Source organism: Melospiza melodia, chromosome 11, assembly GCF_035770615.1.
Source record: "Melospiza melodia melodia isolate bMelMel2 chromosome 11, bMelMel2.pri, whole genome shotgun sequence".
Lineage (NCBI taxonomy): Eukaryota > Metazoa > Chordata > Aves > Passeriformes > Passerellidae > Melospiza > Melospiza melodia.
In genome coordinates this window covers 20,628,272-20,651,604 of record NC_086204.1, presented here as the reverse complement: position 1 = coordinate 20,651,604, position 23,333 = coordinate 20,628,272, and the positions used below count along the sequence as shown (strand labels likewise).

At 39.6% G+C, this 23,333-nt stretch overlaps 1 protein-coding gene across 1 annotated transcript; it reads right to left on the bottom strand.

Moving 5' to 3' along the window:
- Positions 1-1,174: 1,174 nt before the first annotated feature.
- CFAP57 (cilia and flagella associated protein 57) lies at positions 1,175-23,189 on the bottom strand (the record flags this gene model as incomplete). Its single annotated transcript, XM_063165121.1, has 21 exons — positions 1,175-1,563; positions 1,848-1,974; positions 5,731-5,874; positions 5,958-6,092; positions 7,134-7,250; positions 8,354-8,497; positions 8,889-9,047; positions 10,144-10,317; positions 10,708-10,898; positions 11,629-11,722; positions 13,780-13,935; positions 14,365-14,526; positions 15,751-15,924; positions 16,558-16,770; positions 17,272-17,385; positions 17,764-17,929; positions 18,598-18,737; positions 19,807-19,959; positions 20,867-21,032; positions 21,201-21,484; positions 22,821-23,189. Coding segments are annotated over 21 exons (3,549 nt in total), but the record flags the coding sequence as incomplete, so codon positions are not given.
- Between the last annotated feature and the right edge of the window lie 144 nt (positions 23,190-23,333).

Here is a 23,333-nt window from a genome sequence, read left to right as displayed (position 1 = left end):
AATTTTAGAGGGAACTAGGTTCTAAAATATTTACTAATTACATTAATTACATCCTCTTTCTGTACAGGATGTATCAAGATGATTATATGGGGAGGGGAGGAGGAAGAAAAGGTGTTAAGCTAGCCCATTAACAGACCATTAACTTCTTCCTTTTGCTCCTGTGAAACCTGTGCTCCATACAGATTAAAGATGCAAAATGGAAAAAAAATAGACCAAAGAAACTTAATTCCACATTCATGGACAAAGCATTCAGCTGAAGTCTCCAAAATCATTGGAGCTCATGGAACCATCTATTTTGCCATGGTATTGCCCTGGAAATGAGTCTGGTATTCCTGATGGTATTGCAGCTTACATGTTTCCCACCCCTGGCACCACCTTCTTCTGTATAATATTAGGAGTATATTAAAAGTACTTATCACTTTTCCACAACTCAGGATAGGAAATGAAACAGAAATATACTGGCTGTTGTAATGCCATATAGTTCCATGCTCAAACAGTAGTTCAAACTTCTGATAGATGTGAAATAGTCCTCAGTGGGACAGTGTGTCATGCAGTGGCAACAAAAGATGAAAAATTTGGGGGTTTTTGCCCCCTCATTATTAAATAAATGACTCCCTGCCTTTTTCTGTGTATGAGTACTTTGCAGAGTGACTTATTAGGAGAATTTCACTGAAAAACTAAAAAGGCATTGCAGATGTTGAAAAAAAGACAAACAAAAATCAGTTTATCAAAGTTATAGGACTTATGGCATAAAGTTTGGACTTTATTCCAGATTTGGGGAGTTTGAAACTGGGCTGCCTTTTTTGTCCTGCTGAAATAATTGCAGGAGATGAGGCAACACATCTCTAGACAGAAAGCAGAGGCTTTACCAAGGGCTCTAGCTTGTGTGTGCATGAGTCAAAGGTTGTCCTCACAAGGTAATTGATTGTTAATCTGTGACTGGATACCTGCTTGGAATAACAGTGACATCGGTCTTAAGAGCAGCAGTCCTTTGTATGGACATAGGCAATTTAATATTGGAAAATAAAAGGCTGATGTTGAATTTTGCAGCACAATGACACCAAATTAGAATTCTAGCAGAAAAGGCTTACAGTTTGACCAGCTCTTCTGGATTAGGATACATTAGTTTTCAAGAGAAAGATGAATATCTAGTATGAAGACACAAAGCTTAGTCTAACACTAGCATGAATTTATTTTTTATTTTTTAGGCTTCTAAGGGCAGATTTCAGGAAAGTAGAAGTGTTCAGAGCTCTGATTGTTTAATAAATGCTCCTAGAGGAAGAGTATAGGATGATGTAAGTCTATGCTGTTGCATTTCTGATCTTGCCAGGATCAGACACAGCATCAGTGTTGCTGTGTCTTGTGACTTCTTCCCACATTCAGGTCAGGAAGATTTCTAACTGAAAGAGACTGAACCTGGAGAGTTCAGGGCTTTCCCCATCTCCTGGACTTGATCTCGCAGATATTGAATTTCTAGCTGCTGCATTTCTATGATTTTTTCACTTTCCATCTCTGGATTCAACCTCAGGACAGCTGGGCCTGATGGAAGTTCAGCGGAGGGAGCTAGAAGATAAAACAGAGAGGACATAGTACAGTAACAAAGGTCCAGCTCATACAGCTCTTGGGCATGAACAAAGGAAAGAATCTTTCAGGGCTGAAGGAGTAGATCTAAATAGTAAGAATCTGCAGGATTTATCAGCTTCTACAATTAACATTAAAATGTACCAGGTACCACCAGGCAGACAAGTTAGAATGAAACACAGACAGTAATAAAATTGTTCACCAAGGACCAAAAGAGCTTCTGCCATGAGTACTGACAATACGGAAAATATACAAGAGCTATTCACCTGTGTCTTGAATTGCCTTTTTGCTCTTGTTTAATCTCAGTGCTGACTCGAGGTTGTGCACCTGCGCGTTGGCCACCCTCAGTTCTTGCCTCAAGTCATTAATTTCCTTAATCAGACTCATATTTTCCTGCAAAAACAAACATGCTCTATAAGGAAAGGCACAGGTACTGTCTGGCTGAGCAAGATGTATCTTCATATCTTTGAGAAAGACACTGGGAAGTATAGAATCAGTATCACAAGCAGGTGCTGGGCAATCAGGAGAGTACACAACATTTCAGGTAAGATCACAGTAGATGTGACTCAGTACATGACAGTATTCAAACCATGTTAGCTCAAAAAACCAATATTTGTTTTGCTTTTCTGACTGCAGCTGCACTCCAAGGTATCATCTTCCTTGCCAATTCCAAAGGGAAGCTCAGGGCCTTCCTAAATATATCCAATTAATTCAGAATTAATGCAAAGAATTCCCATCTCTCCCTCCAGTGTGTATTATTTTACTTTTCATTTGTCACTATGTATTTGTTCACTTAAATTATCTTTATCTCTTTGGAATTAGTCAAAGCCCTCTTCATTAGTTCTGACAGACATTACTTTTCCACACACCTTCCAAATTATTAGAAAATCTATAAAGCATGTGGAGACTTGAGGTACCTACTGCTAACAAGCTGTTATAAGTTGACAATGTATTAATCTCTTATTATTTTTTTAAGTCCATTTTTAGCCCATAAGAGTTCAATCCTCTAATTCTTTAGTAGCCTACCATGAAGCATCTTCCTGAAGGAGCTACGAAAGTGACAGTAAATATAATTTACCTATTGTTGCAACAGATTCAAAGACTTAGCAAAACCAGTATGGTTAATACCATTTAAGGATGATAACACTGCTGCTCATGATTTAGAAACGGGAGCACCATTAACTAAATATTTCTTTTCTGTATTCAAGAGAGTGAAGTACAATTGTATATTTGCCTCTTACAAGGACATTGAAATAACACATCAGTAACTAGGGCAAATGTTGAACAGCTGCCATCATACTTGAACCAAGAATAGCAACTATTTCAGCTACCTGAGGTGTGTTTTTTAGAACTTTTGGAACACAATGGCAATATTTCAAAAAGATAGATGGCAAAAAGGCATGTTTAGGCTACCTCACAATACCAGTCTCAAGCAGTAGGGAACACACTGAAACAGCAGGAGATAAGAACAAGGATAAATGAAATTTTTCCATGAAAATGGTGTTTTCAAATCTTATTTTCTACTTTTGTTTTAATGATAATTTTGGTTGATAGAGATAATTATGTTGCCACAAAAGATTGTGCAAAGCATACGACTCAGTTCCTTTGAGTATCCTTATAAAATGTTGGCACCACACAACTGCAGTCTGGTCAGAAGTGAAGCACAAAGCCCACTGCACCTCTCAGTATGTGCCTGCACTCAAGGACTTCAGGTTGGCAGCAGTAGCTCAGGCCATGTGTGGGGCAAGATTATCAAGACTTCACACTAAGACAAGTAGAGCAGCTGTGCTTTAACTTCTCCTCAGCTGAGAATCACTGACTGGAGGAAGAGTGTGGGATTCATTAAGTTCTGAACTTGTTGGGCAAGAAGAGTTGCTCTTGCAGTGCTTATGCTGGACTATAAATGCAGCAGGAGTTGGTGTGCTCAGACAGCTCTAGAACTGTAGTATTTTGCTGAGTCTGACTTCTCTAATGCAAGCCTTTAAATACAGATGAAATTTGACTCTATGCATTTATTCCAGAGCTTGATCCTGAAAGAGCACATGAAGAGGGTAACTTCCAGTAATCAGTCAAGGTAATTTTCTTTTGACCAGCTTTCAGGGTTGGGTCATAACATTTGCCTTTAGGTGTACTTTAGTCATGAGCACCTTCATATATTCTTTCCAAGTGATTACCTGCTGCTGTGAAATGAAGATCTTGCTTTTGGTCTATCAGAAAATACAATGCAGAGTCTTTTGATGAAGCAATCTGGGTTATGTAAAAATGTCTTGTTTGGTTTGCTTGATGCTAGAAGACTGTTGGTTGACACTGCTAATATTTTCCTGAAGAGGCCTTTTCTCCAGAGAGATTAGCCTTTAATTCAATATTTACATTCTGACAGAATGCTTGCACTGCAATGCAACGTCACAGAATGGATATATAAAACAAATATTCATAGGAAAACTCATTGTCATGGGAGGTTGTGTCAAAGAACCAATTGTTTCAGAAAAGGGACTGATCAAATGCATGGATAATGAGGCCATCAGGTACAATGACATTTCATATGGATGCAATCTACAGTCTAGGAAGTCCCTACAGTGCTGACTGTCAGAGACAGGTAGGACATATAGAAAATTTCATCCTATATGGGCTTCAGTTTAAGCAGCACTACTTCAAGGTTATTCAGTGTCTTTGTTTTTATGTAACCAAAGAAACCATTACAAATACAGAAGGCTGGAGGAAAAACTAATAGCTGAATAACAGGCAACTTGTCAACTGGTAAGAATAACTAAAATTATCTTGACAGTTCTAATCATCTGTTGCAGCAGTCACTAGTGGAGTGTACCTATGAATAATCTCTCAAAGAGGAGGACATAGCTCTGAAAATGTAACTGCAACTGAGGAATAACAGAAATACAGAGCTAGAAGACTGTCAAGATGTCATTTGCTTTTTCAAAGTGAATCCTCACAGAAGTTTGTCTAAACTAGTCTTAAAAGCCCCTGTGAAAGACTGGAAGGCCATGATAATTCCTGCTGGTTATAAAATCTCATTAATCTACTGGACTTCAGAGAACTGCTTTTTCTTTGAAGAAACCAGGCTGGTTAGAATCTTTGATATCTTCATCTTCCAGATGTTTTATTAATTTGGTTTTAATCATAATTTCATTTTAGGCTTACTGATCCAAGACATCAAGTATTATCATTATGAACACCATCTGTCACCCTATTCCAGTAAGGAAATTCTTCAGGTTATTTTCTGAACCCATCTCCTTTTGTTCCAAGGGAAACATCTATTTCACAGAAAGAGTAAAAAAAAATTAAAATAGCATCAAGGAAGAAGATTGCTGCTGTCTAGCCCTGAAGAAGCAAATTATGAATAAATAGCAAACAACAGATGACTTAGGAGGGATGAGATTTAATGATCCTGAGGAAGCATAATAAAGTAACAATGTAGAAAGGGCTACTGAGGGGAAAAGGAAATGCTGACTGAGCAGAAGGAGAGCATGTTAAGAAGAGACTAGAAAAGCTGTCCTCCTAGGATGTCTGGTGTGGAGCTCCAGATAAAAACAAATTGGATCTTTGACCCCAGCAGTCACGAGTTTACTTTGCCTTGTAAGAAACAAGGATTCTGAGCAAGAGATCTTAGTACAAATAGACATATTCCCCATCTGTTTCTGAACTTCCTTGAAAATTTTGGATGTGAAAAGCAAAAAGTTCTTCTCAATTCACACCAGTAGGGATGGACTATGTGGACAAAGAAGGTTTTTTTTTCCTTTTCTTCTTCCAAAATTACTTCCTAAACATTACTACATAGCAGATATAGCTTGGCATCCAAGCAAGGGCAAATTGACTATAATGGCAATTATAAATACTGTTTAAAACAAAAAGTAGGTACATTAATTTCCTTTAAAACATCCATGCAACAGAAGTTCCCCATCTCCTTTTAGGGAGTGGGAGATAAGCAAAAGCCATTTCTGACTTCCAAGATCTTGCTCTTTTTGTTCAGAAAAGTTAATGGAAGCACTTGAAAAATGTAGGCATTTCTGGCAAGAAAGTCAACCAAAACTATTTCAAAGTCCTAAGAAATCATAACAGAAAGGTTAATAAAGTCTCTTTTGTGCAGGCATTTCCTTTGTTCCCACTCCACAGCACAAGGAAAAGGCTGATTACCTGCACGATGCGCATGTAAGCAGTGTGCTGTATTTCCTTATCCTTCATCACCTTCTTCCTCAAAACTGCCAAATTCCTCTCGTTGTACTCTTGCTGTTTCTTGTACTGCTGCTGCAAATCTCCATCTTCTGCTTGAGCCTCCACCTGAGAGGGCACAGCATGTTGTCTCAGTAATGGCACTACTAGACACAGTCATGGGCAGGGAGAAGGCAAAGGTCCTGACTCACCACGTCTGGCTGATGCATGTACTTGGTGTAGAGCTCACGGATACCGTCTTTCATTTTTTTGGAATCGTTGATGAATCTCACACAATTATGAAGATCTGCCTTAAATCGTTTGATGAGGGTTTCCATATTTTGCCTCTGCAAGAACAATGCAGTCACATTCTTATTTGGTTCATCAGAACACTCCATTGTGCAATTTTCTAGAAAGTCTAGTGGAACTCGTGAAAACTCTCATATACTTTCTTCCACTTCATTAAAAAAAAAATAAATTAACAACTCACTGGGAATGTAAGCATTATGTGTTGAACAACAGTCATAGATTTTAGGAATAATAATAAGCCAAGATACTTTATTAGGTAATATCAGTGACAACCTGCAAAAATGACAACTGAAAAACAGTGGTTCATTATGCTATTGCCCACTGTCCTTTCCTAAACCCAGAATCACAGAATACGCTGAGGTGGGAGAGACCCACCAGGATCATTGAGTCCAACTCAGCTCTGCACAGGACATCCCCAGGAACCACATCATGTGCCCGAGAGCATTGTCCAAATGCTGTCCTACCTTCTTATTTAGAAACAAGAGTTAAGGAGAGAAGGCAAGGGACAAAACATATCAGACACATGCACAGCTTGCTGATTTCACATCAAGACTGCCTTCTCATTCTCTCTTGGTGTCTGCCAGGCCTCCCTACCTGCTTCCTCACCCATGCTCTCATGCTTGCTAAGCTCCTCCACCTTCCCCTGCAGTCCCTTTTCCTCCCTCGTGTCTGATACGCTGTCAAACAAGGGGTCCTGGACTCCTCCATTAATGAGAACTTCCTTTCTGTTATCCCACTAATGCCTAGGTGGTATCCTACATGCTGCTCCTGTTTAGGCCAAGTGTCCCCAGATTTCAGGCTTGGGCAGGAACATGTAGTTCAGCATTCACCTCACTGTTTTCTTAAACTCAGGACAATATGTGTTGATTCATAAATAACTGGATTTTTTAAAAATATGAATGCTCTAAGCTGGTTGCAGGCTTGGAGGTTTTGTGTCTTTGTTCCCCCTGAGCAGAGACTCTCCTGGTCCTTGGACACAGCAGCCCTGCAGTAACTGTTTGCTCAGATTAATGTTTCACCAGTGTTGTGTCCCCACCAATGCCATTCTGGGGGACCTGCTTGGTAGGGGTACCCCATACCTTTTCCATCTCTCTGTGCACCTCTCCAGCAGTTGCCTTCTGTTTCTGCTGCAGCTGGGTGATGTTCAGCTTCAGCTCTACGCTCTCCTTGCGGAATTGTTCCAGCTCCTCCTCCATCTGAAAGGAAGCGGGAGGAGGAAATCAGGGCTAGAAGGAGACGTGAAAAAATAACACATAACAGGAAAACCAGAGGCTGGAAATACAGACTTGAGGGAATAGGTCCCCCTTCAGGTCGAATGGCAACATGAGAAACGTCAATTTTGTAACAACACTGCCCTCTGTCAGAATATACAGAAACCACACAAATCAATGTGCAACTCCCTGCTGAGTCACATTAATTTAAATTATGTGATACCCCTTACATTCCTTGAGCTGAACGGGAGCTCTACCGTTCCATCTGAACAAAAAATGGATGAGAGGGAAAGGGACAGTCAATACTGGAAAGAGTAAGGGCAACAATAACTAGACCCTGATACTGAAAAGAAACAAATAGATTGAAAACTGTGGGTAGGTATGCAGAACACACAGGAAAAAACAATAAAGGTGCTACAGCATTTACTTATGGCACAAGATGGTGACCAGAAAAGATAACAGGGATTTCATCTTGCTAGTCTGAAGTACATACAAATCGTTGATTAGTTTGCATTTTATTTAAAAGACTATGTCACCATAGTCCTAGTTTGATTGAGTTAAGGATACATCTATGCAGAGATCCAAGTAAGCTTCTATCATAAATAAGTTCCCTCAATGAATCTGCTGCATGCTAAGTATGAATACATTCAAATTTCCCATGTATCAACTGATGAATACAATTTGTCCATATACCTAACCCCTAGCAGAATTATGTTTGCATAAATCTGCAACATTTCTGAGAGAAGAAATGTACTCTTTTCTGCCAGATCAGTAAAAGCAGTGTCTTGCAAATGCTATAAGGCACATGGAGGGCAACCACGTAAGGATAAGATCTATTTTTAAGCAAAATTTAGAATTACATACAGGAACTGAAATAACTATGTGGATCACTGGTAGCATGTGATAGAAAATTAATTAGCTATTTTCTACAGATATTTTTATTAGCTGCACAGTTATTGAATCAGTGCTATGTATCCTTGAAAGAAGTCAAGGAACAACCAGGGTGGACTCTTTCATGGACTTGTTGGGTCATGTTTGTATTTAGACAATGGCCTTAGTAGCAGAGGCCAAATGAGAGTGTTACTCACCTCACTGATCTGTTTCTTCATTGTCTCAATATCATTTTCACGTGACTCTATTTGCTTCTTAGACTCCTCTATTTTGTAACTCAGTACAAACTTGAAATTTTGCAGTTCCTGATTTTTCATTTTTAGCTCATATACATACTTCTCCTGGAAGAAATGGGTACAGAGATTTGAATCAGAGCCAGCACTCTCACACAGATCCCTAGGACAAGATACAAATATGGAAGAGACAAAACCAGCAGTCACAGATCTTGTGGAAGATTGAACTCCAGTTGCAAATCTACAGGTTAGATGGGAAGGGGCAAATAATGCTGAGCCATCTACAGATCCCAGAACAGGGGATGAGAAGGTCAACATCCTGAACTTGAGCTCCCCAAGAAAAGCTTAGAATGCCAACTAAAAACCAAAACCCCAAACTGGAGATCACAAATTCATTAAGTTGAAGCTGACTCTTCAGTCATGTGATATTATCACAACTAATAAGTATCTCTGATTAAGGGAGGGGATTTTGACCTCATCCAATTGTCCACTTTCTCACCTTCTCTAGGATAGTTTCAGTTCTCTCTTTAACATCTGTCTTTAGTGCCAAGATATCCTTTTCCAGTGATTTAATGATGTCTTGCAGCTTCTGCTGTTCCAGTCTCATTTCCTCAATATCCCTGTTTCGGTCCTTGAGCTCTTTCTGTAGGCTGTTCAACTAGAGAGGCAAACTAGTGAGAACTTACCAGTCTCCAAAAGCTGTGCACAGCTTGGTCCTCCTGTTCTGTAGGATACCTTGTAGACAGTGTGGATAAAAGATATCAAATTAAGATATGAGGAAGAAGCAGCTCATCAGTTAAATGCCTCTAACTCAAAAGGGGGTTGAGTATCCATTCTGCTTTTTCTGTATATTCTGACAAGAATACCTGCTGCACAGGAAGGAAGGAAATTGCATGCAGCAGCAAGAAGGGTATGGATATTATATCTAAGCATCAGCTGCAGCTAACACTCAATCCATGGAATATTCTCATAAGGTGAAGGCAATACATCTCTGAAGATGAAAGACTGGAAGGGTGCCCAGTTCATAGCTCTTGGGTACCCTCAAAATCCCTGCCTCAGTACTAAGATCTGCAAAACCAAGAAAGTTGGAACCAATGAATGGCACTGGACAAACTGTAAGGACACATGAAGAAAACCTTGAGGTCTAAAAGACAAAGAAATTAAAAAGACAGTACCATGATAGTAGAGGGTATGTAAAGAACCTCTCTGTCTCCAGATAGATACTGGAGAAAACAAAAAACAAAAAAAAAGTCTCTCTAACATCCTTAGGCAAATGTAATACCCAGACCATAAAAGAGGTAAAATATTTTATGTCTCCTTAAAAATTCCAGTAAAGCCAATAAAAAATGATGACGCAAACAAAACACAGGGATTATTGCATCGAATGAAGCAGTAGAAGTATTTTACTAATAAAGCAAAGTATTCAATGATAGAAAAAATAAGAGTTCATTTCTTTCCTGTCATAGGTCGAACAATATTATTTATAGTTCAAAACTATGCAGATCAGAGAAAGTGTACTAATAAAAACATACCTCCTTTATCATCTATCTCTAATCATATCAGCAATACAATCAGCAGACAGCTTCTTCTTCTGTCCAAATACTCTAAACAATCAAACTAACCTACTGTTCTCATATGAAATGCCACATATTTACAGACTAGATAAATGGACTAAACTGACATGCCACTAATCACATTCAGTCCTCAGTTCTAGGTCTTGTGAAGCTCTAATACTAGCACAGAATAAAAGATACCCTTTTATTCATGACTCCTATTTCTCCTTTCAGTTGGATATTGGACTCCTTTTCCTCCAAGAGCTGTTTCTCATACTTGTCTTTGAGCTCGAAGATTTCTTTGTCTCCATCTTCATAAATTTGTTTCTCCATTTCTTCATGTGCTTTAATCTGCTTCATCATACTCTCCTTTGTCTGCAGTTAAGGAAAATAAACATTAGAGAAGTGTAAGAGACCAATAAAGGAGGGAAATAAAAAGTTATTTGTTACTGTGTTTCTCCTGGGAGAATCTATGTTTAGTGAAATATTCAGTTGCAGCAATATAATCTAAGATAACTTTTTAGTGGATTAAAGCAACTTTAGAAACTGATAACATACACATTGAGGGTTTTTTTTTTTTTTTAATTTAATAATTCTTAAGACTTGAAAGCTTCAAGTTAGGAATCTGGCCCAAATACTAACATCAGCAAACTTGTTCTGCAAGAAATCACATACCAGTATCACTTAGGATCTTTTAAAATTGCTGGTTTTGATGCAATTAGAATTGCTGTTTCTTCCAGGCTGTGTGCAAATCAAGATTCCTACCTCTTCCAGCAGAACAGATTTATGTTTCAGTTTTTTCTCATACTGTTCTTTTAGCTCTGCCACAGCCTTGGTTTTGCTTTCCTCCAAACTGTGCAATTGTTTCTCATATTCCTCCTCCATCTTCTGGGATTTCACCTGAAGCTCCTGGTATTTCTCATTTTCCATTGAGAGTTTCTGACTACTGTCAGATTCTGTTAACAGGAAACATATGGAATGGATACAGCTAATAGAAAAGAAGACTGAATCCTATCCTTCTGCAGCTATCACTGCCTTATTATTTACTGTCTTTTTCACAGTGGGTTGCAATAAATTACAAGTAGAAGTATTTAATCACTTTCTTCATCAGATATGCAGGGGCTTTAGACTCTGTAGCCATGCAAAATTGACAACTAATTTAGGCATTTCCTTGGGATGACAACCACGGCAGAGCTGTATGAGCTCAACTGCTACAAAGTATGAGTAGGCAATGGAGTCATTTATCAGCAGTAACAAATCACCAGAACAGGACAATATTCACCCAAAAGCCCAAAAAGAACACGAGTCCTTGGTACTCATTTGCAGTATTTTTATCTTGACTACAAATCTGGAGTCCAGGTATTTCCAGGCTGTGTGCACCTCATTGCTGAATTGAATGATTGCACTGTTCTTGCACAGTGAGCTGTGCATAAAATTAATGAAGAAATTACCAATCTCAAGTAGAATTTGAAATTACTAATCTCAAAGACACAGGACCCATGTGCATGTTGTCATCATAGGCACACGTATGGTGCAGTTTAGACACCCATTTGGTCTGCACCAAATACCTACATGACATACATCCATTTTTCTTTACACCTCTGCTCTAGTAATCCCTCCCTGTCACTTGCTGTCAATACAGCATTCCCCCCAGTTTCCAGTTACAAACATTTGTTACAGTCTAACCTAGCTGTTTCACCTCCTTGGCCTGTTTATCTATCAGCTCAGACAGTTGAACCTCGTGTTGTAGCTTCTGTTTTTCTTTCTCTTCCTGTAAAATCTGGGATAAAAAATAAGAAAAATACATTTTAAGTTGAAACTAGACAAAGCAATGTCCAAATTGTTTGTGCTATTGCCTTTGGTGAGGAAAGCAGAAATATGTTTGAAATCTCTCACCAAAACTGAGATGCCATGTGTCACTAAAACAAGTTTTCCCACACATTAGTTTGTTTTGACAAGTTAAGCTAAGGAAAAGCAGCAAACAGTGTTCATATAACACAAGTTACTGATCCTAATCTAAAAAGAAAAGTTTGTGAGCTACAAAAGCCTCCACTCCTTTATGTGTGCCTGCCTGAGGAGAATTTGCAGTTCCAGAAATTATTGTCCACATATTAAAGTTCAAGCTGCTTCCTGTCTCACTTGAAGCAACTCTGAGGTCCTAAAATGCTGACATTTGCATACTATGACATAAACCTAAGCAAGAGTGAATTTTAAATGCCATTTGCTTGAAATGTCAGCCTGCCACTGTAAATTACTTAATCTTCTATAAAAGCACAAAGAATTGGAGGAAGAAAATAGCTGAGAAATTTCCCAGAGATGCTAGGAATTGTACCATAGTTACAATATTTTCACCTTTTTCTTGCAACAACTTCATGGGTCTTTCATACACAAAAATATTCCATTTGTCTGATGGATACAACTAGAAAATTTAGCCCTTTCAGTCTAAAGCTGTCATTCAGTTTAATCTTAACATGTTACTGATACTTGGACAGGAAGTACAACTTGCCTGCCTAGAGAATCATATTCGTCTTCAAAGGTATTTGTTTACAAGCTTATAATCAACAAGTCTAGAGAATTTTCAGTGTAGCTGAGATTATTATAAATATATAGCCAAGCACTACTTATCAAAAGACCTGAAGAATCTCAGAAAAACACCCAGCAGAGATAAAACAGAGGTAGAGGAATCCACAGAGGAATTTAAATGGTTTTCTTGTACAAGGTTAGGTTCTACAAAAGAGAGAAAAATAGAAAGGTTTAAACTCAAGTGATTTAGACAAAAAAACCACAATGAGACAAGTCAAAGAATCTGAAAAAATACTTGAAGAAAACATTAAAATGAATAATTAAACCTCCTCAAAAAATGAATATCAAAAACCTACTGGTACAATTGTAGGGCCAAAAGACAAGAGAGGTATAAAGAGAGCACTTGGAAATTACAAACCTGTAAAATACTACAACTAATAAGTCACCTGACAAGCTTTCATACCGAACTCCTTTATGTGGAGTCAAACAGAAATACTGCTTGAAGGTACTATGCACAACTCGACAAAATCAGCAGTAACAAATCGCCAGAACAGGACAATATTCACCCAAAAACTCAAAAAGAACATGAGGTTGACAGGACTGAATCATGTGATATATAATCCCTTACTTTGAGTTCTGCCAAAGAAATTATTACTGGTTCCCTTGCCTTCTACATCTAAAAGAAGTCCAGAAATATAAGAAATTACAGGTCAGAAATCCAGTGTGTGCACCAGTCAGATGGACAGAATAGCATTATCAGACACACATAAACAAGACACTGGGAAGAATTATCATAGCCTTTGCTTTTCAGGAGAGCCCTGCTTCATGACCACAAAGAAATCAATAAACACACAAACAGAAGACATGCAGGGAATAAATTTTACTTTTGTTTTCAAAAAACATACAAGAAACCTCAGCAGATGTTCTTAAAAATCTAAGCAGACAGGACATAAAGAAGGCAGCATTAAGGAAAATAACTGTTAGATCCTGCAGCAGCTGCAGTCTTATATGGAAAGGAGCTTTTAAGGCACAGTGCCATTTCTACTACTGATCCTCAGGCTCAGGCAGTATTTTTTGTGCTGGTTTTATGTGGAAAATACTTACAGGGTACCTAGGAGAACTCTTGCATCCCCTTGTACGTGTAAGATACTTAACTCAAAGATAGTTTCATGCTTTATAAATATCAAGAGCATCTTAAACTGGAAAGGAATGATTTCAGATGCTGTATGGCATTTCTACATATGTAATGCAAGCTTGAATTCAACTCTTCAGTGAAAGATTTCTTAGTATTTGGTTCTGCAACATGAATCATACCTGGTGTTTAGTTTTAAGGAAGTCTATTTCCTGAGTGAAATTCTCTTCCAATGATTTTATTTTTTCTTCACAGTATATGTCCTTGAGACGTAGCTCGTACTCACTTTCTGTCTGTAGATCTCTCACACAGTTCTGCAGGTCTAGTATTGCCTGAGTCTGTTAGGACATGGATGAGAAAACAGTTTTAAGGGAGGGAATATTTGCTGTTAACAACAGCTTGTTAAGGATGTTTTATTTACATGCACATATTTATGAACAACAGCCTTCACAGAGAATCTTCAGACAGACGACCAAGAAGTCCTAAAACTAAAGTTCCTTTGCTATCTTAGAAGATAGTTTATAGCAATGCATCTTCTGACTTCTCTATTCCATTAGAAGTGCTTTCAAGAGATTGGGGAAAGTGTTAGAGAAAAATCTAATCCACACTTGCTGTTTGTACAATGCTGTTTGCATATTGACAAGCCACTGCAGCAACTGGCTGTAACCTCTTTGACCAAAGCCATACTGGACTGGCTGGTAACAAGCATTATGCAATTGCAATTGACAGAAATCCTATGGTTTATGTTCACAAGTTGCTCCTCCTACCTTCTCATCTATATCTGATCTCATGATCAACACTTCCTCAGCATACTCAAGTTTCTGCTCTTCTTTCACTTCCCCAGGTTCTTTATCATGCACTCTCCAGATAAATACACAGCCATCCTCTGAGGCAGTCAGTAGAAACTGGTCATCACTTGTTACTGTCATCTTAGAAGGAAGAGACAACAAAATAATAGAAGAGACATGGAAGAATCGAGATACAATTTTATTTTACACCACATTTTTCTCCCCACCCCCATACTCTCTTCATTTCTACCCCAGAAATTCAACAGTGGAAATAATAACACAGTCCCACTACCAACATTTTGATTATGTTTCCTACTCCTGTTCCACTCTGGTTGAAATAACAAAGGGAAGGGAAAGAATATGTGTAGATACTGGATCTGCTTCTGGTCTCAAAGCCATAGCAAGATTTTTGAAAACCTGAAACAGAAAAGACCTAGACTATTATAGCACAGACAGGCCATTTATATGACAACTCCAAACTCTCTAGTGTTTTTCTTTGAGAAGTTGTGTGAGCAACAGATGGCTAAACGTTTTCTTTTGAAACTACAACTAAGCTCACCAAGAACTATGTAGTAATAACTGCTGCCACATCCTCCAGACCTCCTGTGGCTGCCTGATCTTGCATAGAGTACCTGGGAGCTGATACAGCTTACAGCTGAGGTGAGAGTTACAGTAATTGAAGTTCATATTCTAATGTTGGACTGTGTGGGGATAAGTCAAGGTGCTGTAGTTGACAGTGGTACTTAAAATACCAAATTTATGACCAGCTTTAACAACACAGAACATGTGGCTTCCTGGAGAATGGAAACCTACCAAAGCACACTGAGGGAGCTGGCACAAGTGCTCACTGAGACCTTTCAGTCATTTGGCAGCAGTACTGGCTCACTAGAGAAGTCTCAGCCCTCTGGAAATGGGTGAATGTGATTCCCCTCTACAAGAGAAAGCGGCACAGGAACCATCCCTGGAGATATTTAAGAGATGTGTAGATGTGGTGCTTGAGGACGTGGTTTACTGTAGACTTGGCAGTGCTGGGTTAACAGTTGCACTTGATGACCTAAAAGCTCTTTTCCAACCTAAAAGATTCTATGACAAAATTACCTTCCTCTTTCCAGAAGGAGCTGTATCAAAGTTCTCCATCCAATACGCCATGTTTTGTAATCTGGTGTAAGCCACTTTTCAGTCAACAGCTTATTCCCTGACATATCTAGAGACAGGACTCCTATGAATGCTGTGCTATTCATTCTCCATGTGCAGACTCAGCCTTAATTTTAACATATTATGCTACAAATTGCGAAGGAAAATCAGCCCTAAAAAAGGAGCTGTGTGCAACTGGCATTACAGGGAAAAGAAAGAACTTTGTGCTACCTTTGTAACAGCACCTGCATGGGCCTGGTACTCGCTGAAATTCTTCTTCTGAGTTAATGGGTACTTCATAGCTCGAATTGTCCCCAGGGAGGTCCCAACAAAAACCAGGCACCCGGAACGCGAGACAGCGACAGTGGTGTAAACAACATCACGGGCAGGCACTTCATGCTTGATCTACACATCAACCAACAGCACAACCATCACACAAACCTCACATTACAGCACATATTTGATTACATACTGCATGAGCAATTGTTATACCTCTGCCTGCAGCACATAGTGCAGTTAAAAGAATCTATATGTCTATGGAAGTATAGTCTCAACAGTAATTAGTACTAAGTTTTATACATTGAAAAAAATTTGTATTTAAGATAAATATTTAGATATAAAATCTCTGTATTTGTTATAGTTACCAGTATTAAAATTTCATGCCAAGCTGATGTGTGATCTAAAAGATGTAATGGCTTTCACATACAATTTACTACGTTTCTGGAAAAAAATGCAGGTAGATACAGTGGTAGATGAGATACACTTGTATTTCAGCAGAATAGTTGATGCAATATTGCCTAGCTAGTTTGTTACTTGGATTAGCAGGTTTCTAGGTGAATGCAAGTAAAATGACAAAAACATAAAACTACAACAAAATCTCAGGTTTCATTGTAAAAGACATAACACAAAAGTGTCAGTAAATACCACAGCTTTCAAAACCAGACTGATTCCTATTTACCAAATGGATGCTAAGGAAAGCAAAGCACCAGTACCCTCCCCAGAGAATGTAGCAAAATCCAGGAGTGTTTCTTAGCTCACCAAAGACTCTGAAATTTCTTTGAGAGTTTGGTCAGATCCAACAGCAAAGATAATTTTGGCATCATAAGTCAGGGAAATGCTGCTGTAGATGCAGGTCTTGAGCACACACTCTGACTCCTTTTTACCTGTCAACAAATTCCACTTATACACAGCACCATGTGTGTCACAGGAGACAAGTTTAGTGTCATCTGAACTCCATTTAATAGCATGTACCTGGCAAAAGTTAAACACACCAAGGAGCTTGATGTTAGATTACAGACATACAGCATGGAGTCATTGTACTGCTAAAGCCATGACAACTTCAGAATCATACTTCAAAGTCTTACTGAAAAGCCTCTAAATGTTTCTCAACCAATTCCATTTTAGCATTAGAAAAAACCAAAACCAGTAAGAACTACTTCGTGAACACGCTATCAGGAAAAAGTTCATTTCAATCTGGAGTAGTAGATTTTATTTTTATAGTGTATTACTGGGATATTTTACTTTGTTCAGCCAGCTGCCAACTGTTCACTTTCAATTTAAGGGCAGACTTTGCGGGTGTATCTAATGCATGAACATTTTGCCTTCTGACCAATGAAAACTAAGTTTTCTATTTCTGTTTTTACATTTTGGGGCCATCTCAAGATCCAAAATTGTACTTTACCTCTTCAAAATGCATCTTATCAACTAGTTATTATGTTAATAAGTTGTACTGTGTAAGATTTGTTTACTTACCATCCCAGTATGTCCTTTCAGATTAGTAACATTCTCAAAGGTGATGCCAGAATAAATTTGAATCACATTTCCATTAACTATAGCAAAAAGATGGCCTCCATTACTGAATGAGCACTACAAAAAGAACATAACCACCCATTACTGTAGATGGAATGGATAAAAACACTCATGCATTGAATTTCAATTACATCCTTTAATATCAAATTGTTGCATGAAAAGAAAACTCCCATTACAGTTTTCTTAATCAATGCTTTCCCCTGTAAAATTCAGTTCTGGAGTATTTCTGAACAAATTATCCCTTCTGCTGCTTCCCACACTTACACATCAGCCTCTGGGACTGTTCTCCAATAGTCAGAATCAATTTCTCTAAGCTTTGATATAGGACATCATATATAGTACTAGGATGTATTGGAGAAGTTTTTGTTTTCTGTCATGTTCTTCAGCACTCTGCTCCATATAACTCCTCAATTTCATTTTTGCACCACTCCTTACCTCTCTACACTTTTTCACAGCAAACTCCTTGAAAACATGCATGTCCTCATACAGGAGACTTATAAATCGTAGTTTGTCAGAAAACCCAACCAAACAGAAAAAGCCAGTGGGATGAAGGGATACTGTGTGTGCTTCCTCCTGATATTCCTTACACAGCTCCAAAGTGCTGAAAGAGAAAAACATTGAGCAGTATGGAATAGCACAAACTCCCCATTGCACACTTGACAGGATATTATCTGGCCCAGCAAGGATGCCTGCAGCTAAAATCTGACTCTGCCTTGTCCTTGAGGAAGCGTGTTGTTGTTCGGGTAAGTAATGATCACAGAGATATTACAGGAAACAAAAGCAAATTTGACTTTCTGGTTCACAGAGAAGGTGTGGGAGGTGCAAGAGCAAAACCTTGTGTACTGTAATATAATGAAGAAGGTAAATGAACTGCTGATTGCAATCCTACACAAGCATCTCTTGAGATTTGTTTTTCCCTCCAGGGAACCTCAAGAGCTGGAGTAATTTTGCTTAAGATCTATGCCTAAGAAGCAGGATATGGGGCAACAGTATCTTAAGACAAAGCTAAATGAAAGAGTTTTTTCCAAAACACAAGGAGTCTGACACAGAAATAGCTTAATAGAAAAGGCTTTGTATTCTTTTGGCACTAGTTTTAAGGCACTGCATATTCACACTCCCCAAATCATGTCAGTAATACCATTTACATCCCACACCACACAAGAATTTTACCAGAACAACACTCTCATTCATATGAGATTGCTGCTGTTGCCTCCTAAATACAATATACAAAAAAGCAAGAGGTAAGAACAAATACAAACAACTCTTTACTTTTTCTTGTAATTCCAGATGCGGACAGATCTATCCAGGGAACACGTAGCAAGGATGGGTTTCCAAGTACACATGTCCAGACCAGTGATTGAATTAGAATGCAATGGGAAATTCATATATGAAAAATAAGATATCTTCTCCTGAGAAGGAATGAGAACATGAAGAAATCACAAATATTTCATTGCAGGCAGTAAGGCAGGGTTCATTTTTACATTTATACATTTTTCACTTATCTATCATAGGTCTTTGCATACAGTTGTAGAATAGATTTCAGGGAACCACTTAATCCTTTCACTGCCCTGGTCTGAACATAAAAATGCTAAAAGCCTGACATTGTTAGTTTTAAGTTCAGAATTAATAATCAAGAAAAGTGATGCAGGGCAGAGCTGTGAGAGTAGAACATAATTGTAGGTATATAAAAAAAGGCAAGTCAGATAAATAAATAAAACCGGACCTGCAAGAATTCAGTTAATACCTTCTGGTCAGGCAGATGCTAAAAAAAAAGTCAAGTGCTGAGTGATAGAAAACTTCACTAGGATGTCTAGCTACCACATGTTGGAAGTGAAGCACCAATAAAATGTTAGGCTGCATGTGGAAACAGAACCCCTAACTACAACCCCTCTTCCTGTAAAGATCTTTCCTTATGTCTGCACACAGGTTAGGTACTCAATTCCATAAAAGTCTATTTAATGATAATACATTTTCCACTTATCCTTGTATTATTTAATTCCTTTAGAGTAGGGAAGGTTTTTCATTATGTTTTTATTTCACAGAGAGGTTCCACTTCTAGCTAAGACCTCACCAACTATCATTTTAGAGTAGAATGAGATTCCCATGGCTCTTCCAGCTTTATCATTGCAATAAAGTTTCTGCCTGTTAAAGTGGAGCATGGGCCACAGAGTTACATGGAGGATATCTCAGTTAAAGCCTTAGCAAAGTGGTTCAGCAGTAACAGGCACTCTTTAATGGTCTTAAGTGTTCTTTATCCTTCTCCTGAATAGCATCAGGTACTCCACAGGGAGGGAGCCTTGAGCAAGGGGCTACAGAAATACTGCCCTCAGGGAAGCACAGTGAGCACTTCAGATCTTGAGCTGTAAGGGTTCATTTGAAGGATTTAATGAGAACACATCACAGAAAACAACACTGAGTAGCCTGTATCATTACAATACTGGACATGAAAGCTGTGCAATGTGACTGAACTGCACTTACCCTTATAAGTTTGTTGGAGAACATAGTAAACATGTAGAGCTGATTTTTATTTGTGCTAACAACCATCACTTCCTCAGAGGGGCTGAAGCATATCCATGTGATGTCCTGTCTGCTTGACTTTTTGGGGTCAGTGCTGAACAGGTCCTGAGGCAGCTGCACAAGAAAGGCATCCTGTGGGATGTGCCAGGTTTCCATATTTTGGTAGTAGGCATGCACACACACAAACTTTTGCTGTAATGCTCCTCTAATAAGCACATACATAATATCAGCAAGACAATCTGGATATTTAATGGCATATAAATACTGCAAGGCATGCAACAGAGGACAATCTAATGGTATTCATAACATTACAGCTGAAATAAAGTATCAGGGGACATCTCAGCAGTAATATGAAGTACTGCACTAAACAAGAATTAAAATGGTAGTAGAAAAATATCAAGAAAAAAAACCCTAGCAAGTGTCAGAATGAGAACTGCCTAAAAATTGTGATTAGAATAACAATTCTTTGTAATGTATGATTAAGGTAGATAAGTCTTATTAGAGGATCTCATGCACAGGGAAGATCCAACCTTTTAAAATGAGAGTATGAAGTCTTGACTAGTTCATTAGAGTTAAATGTTCTTATCCAGACATTTCAGTAGGTCAATGCATTCAGTTTGCTATAGAACATTTAGAAGGATTATTTAAGAGGGCATAGGTCTCATGACAGTTCTAATAAATACCTGAGGGAGAAAAGCTTCTCCTTGGAAAAAAACAAGCAGCCAAGCTCTTCAAAACTGATGTAAACTATCTCTTAGTCCTGAAAGTCTCCACAAATAAAAGTTTCCTAAAGGTTTCCTGAAGTTTAGCAGCCTCAAAGCACATTTTATATGTGGGAAGGAAACATACAGAACTAACGTGCAGAAGGTCATCAGGCACTATCAGGATAGTTAGCTAATCCTTACAATACAGTTTAGCAGTGTGCTAAAAATTATTATTAATAACTAAATCAGAAACACTCACAGTTCTCTAAACAGGGTTCTGCTGCATAATTGCTTACAAAAGCTTTTTCCCTCCTTACCCAGACTTCTTGTCTCTCCTCGTAGGCCTCCTCTTCAGAGGTCTTCTCAAGCAGAAGAACAACTCCTGGGCTAGGTGAACATGCAAAGCCTTTGGAATAGGCTGCAACTGCAGATATTTGAGGCAAAGAATGCTGTTGTAAACTGGTATCTTCAAAGGCTGCTCCACTAGAAACACCAGAAATGCAATTAGGAAATGCATAAAGACTTAAAAATAAAGAAGCACAAATCAAAAAATGCTTAGCAGCAACTGACAACATGAAGTGGACAGGAAGGAAGGAACTAATCTGCCTGCAAAAGCATGGAACTATTATTAATAACATTGAAGAGATTTACCTCTCATATTCTTCTGTTGTACCTTCTTGTTGTTTCCTGGGTGGTTTCCTGTACTCCAAACTTTTCTCCCAGCGCAGGTCTCCAGTCTCAAACAAGCTAAGTTTGCCTGTGTCAGTGCCACATATAACTTCCTCTGCAGACAGCCAGGCATGGCACAAGTAGTTTTCTGGCTCTCCCCTTTGTAAATTCATCTGCTTTAAATATCCTTCACTGTACTTGAAAAGTTTAAAATAGCCATTTCCAGTGATACAAATCTGGGTATTGTCTTGAGGATTAAAGCTCACCTATGGAACAAAAAAGAGAGGAAATATTTTTTCCAACTATGTTCACAAATAAGTAATTATTATACCTGTTCTGAAGACTTTCTATACCAGATACAGGAAAACAAACAAGGGAAGATGGTTCATAGAAACATACAAGGATACCAAAGAGAGTAAGAATTAGCCACCATAACTACATACTTCAGTTTTCCCCCTTCAAAAGTGTGTCTATTAAAATTAAATTACAAAAGTAAGGCCAAAATACCTCTTTACTACTGATGAACAAATTTTTCCAGCAGCAAGCTTCCTGAAAAGTGGGAGACCATTTGTTCTCAAAAGGCCAGGAATAAGTTCTGTATTCCTGTGTTTCAAGCTAACAGTATGTACATGAATTCTCATAATTAGGTGTTTATTTGTGAAAATGATGGAATAGCCATCTCAATATTCAACATGGATAGGAAGGGTAGTTTGAGTTTTTTATGCTTTATGGGACTTTACACAGCCAGAGTCTTTACACTCCCCTCTCCTTAGGAACTGAGCTCATGAATTCAGTGGTTGAGCCAACCTCTGCTTGTAGCTGTAGCCCAGAAAAAATGTCAGCTGGAGTTCAACCAACACATGGACTGAAAGTAAGTGTCAGACCTTCCTACATGAACGAATCTAGAAAGGGGCACCCAAACCTGGATGCAGAAATCATTTGTGTGCCATCAGCCTGCTCCTAGCCACTCTTCTCCTCTGCTCTGAACACAGAAAACTGCAGGAAGGAAAAGGTGCACTGAGAGCTTCCAAAAGTGTGTTAATACTACTGGGCACAGCCCATCTATTTAGTGTGTGCTTTTGCAGGGACACAAGGTACACATTGCACACTCACTGCCTGTTATACTGGCCTCATAACATAGATCTCATGTGATGTCAGAGAAACTCATGTGATACAACAGCTACAGACATGACAATGTCTATAATGGCTCAGTGCAAAACTTTATTTAGCCTAGTGTCCTACTGCTGAGGGAGGCCAATAGCAGATGTCAAGAAAGGTCAGAGAAACTGTATAGATTCTACAGTGTGGAGCCCTCTCCTCTGGCCGTGGATAAAAAGCCACGTGGCCACAGGAAAATGCACTGTGCACACGTCCTGAAGGATGAACACATGTCCAACTCGCACCTGCTACTTGTTGAACTAAAGTTTGATCGTTTTATCCAAAGTTTTGAAAAGTGGAGTATGGTCTCGAAGAACCAGTCAGCTGAACGGGAGTGTTAATAGCGATGGGCAGGGCCGCTGGCACAGCCCGGGCTCGGCAGCTCTGGGAGCCGGCGGGGTTGGAGCGCTCCCTTACCGGGCAGGGGCTGGAGCGCTCCCTTACCTGGCAGGGGCCGTCACCCGCGGCCGGGACGCGGACGGTCGCCACCAGCTGCTGCTTCTCCCAGAGCCAGCAGGCGAGGTGGCCCTCGGGGGGGGCCGTGGCGGCGGCCAGGAGCTGGCTGTCGGGGGAGAAGGCGAGGGACACCGCCTGCCGCGCCGGCTGCTCCTCGGCGGCCAGCACCTTGCGCCGCCGCGCCCGCTCCGCCGACAGCTCATAGACCGCCAGCACCGGCCGCTCCCCCGCCGCCTCCGACAGCGCCAGGAACCGCCGGTCGGGGCTCACGGCCAGCGCCTGCACGCCCCGGCTCTTCTTCGTGCCTGCGGGGAGCAGAGCGGTCAGGGCGGGCCGCAGTCGGGACCGGCACCGGGGTTAGGGTCGGGAGCGGGGTCGGGGCCACCTGGGATGAAGTTGTGCCACTTGTGATCGATGTGCAGCCGCAGGCAGCCCGCCCCCGCGGCGTGCAGCACCACCCGCTCCTCCAGGAAGCAGACACCGCCGGCCACCCGCGGCCGG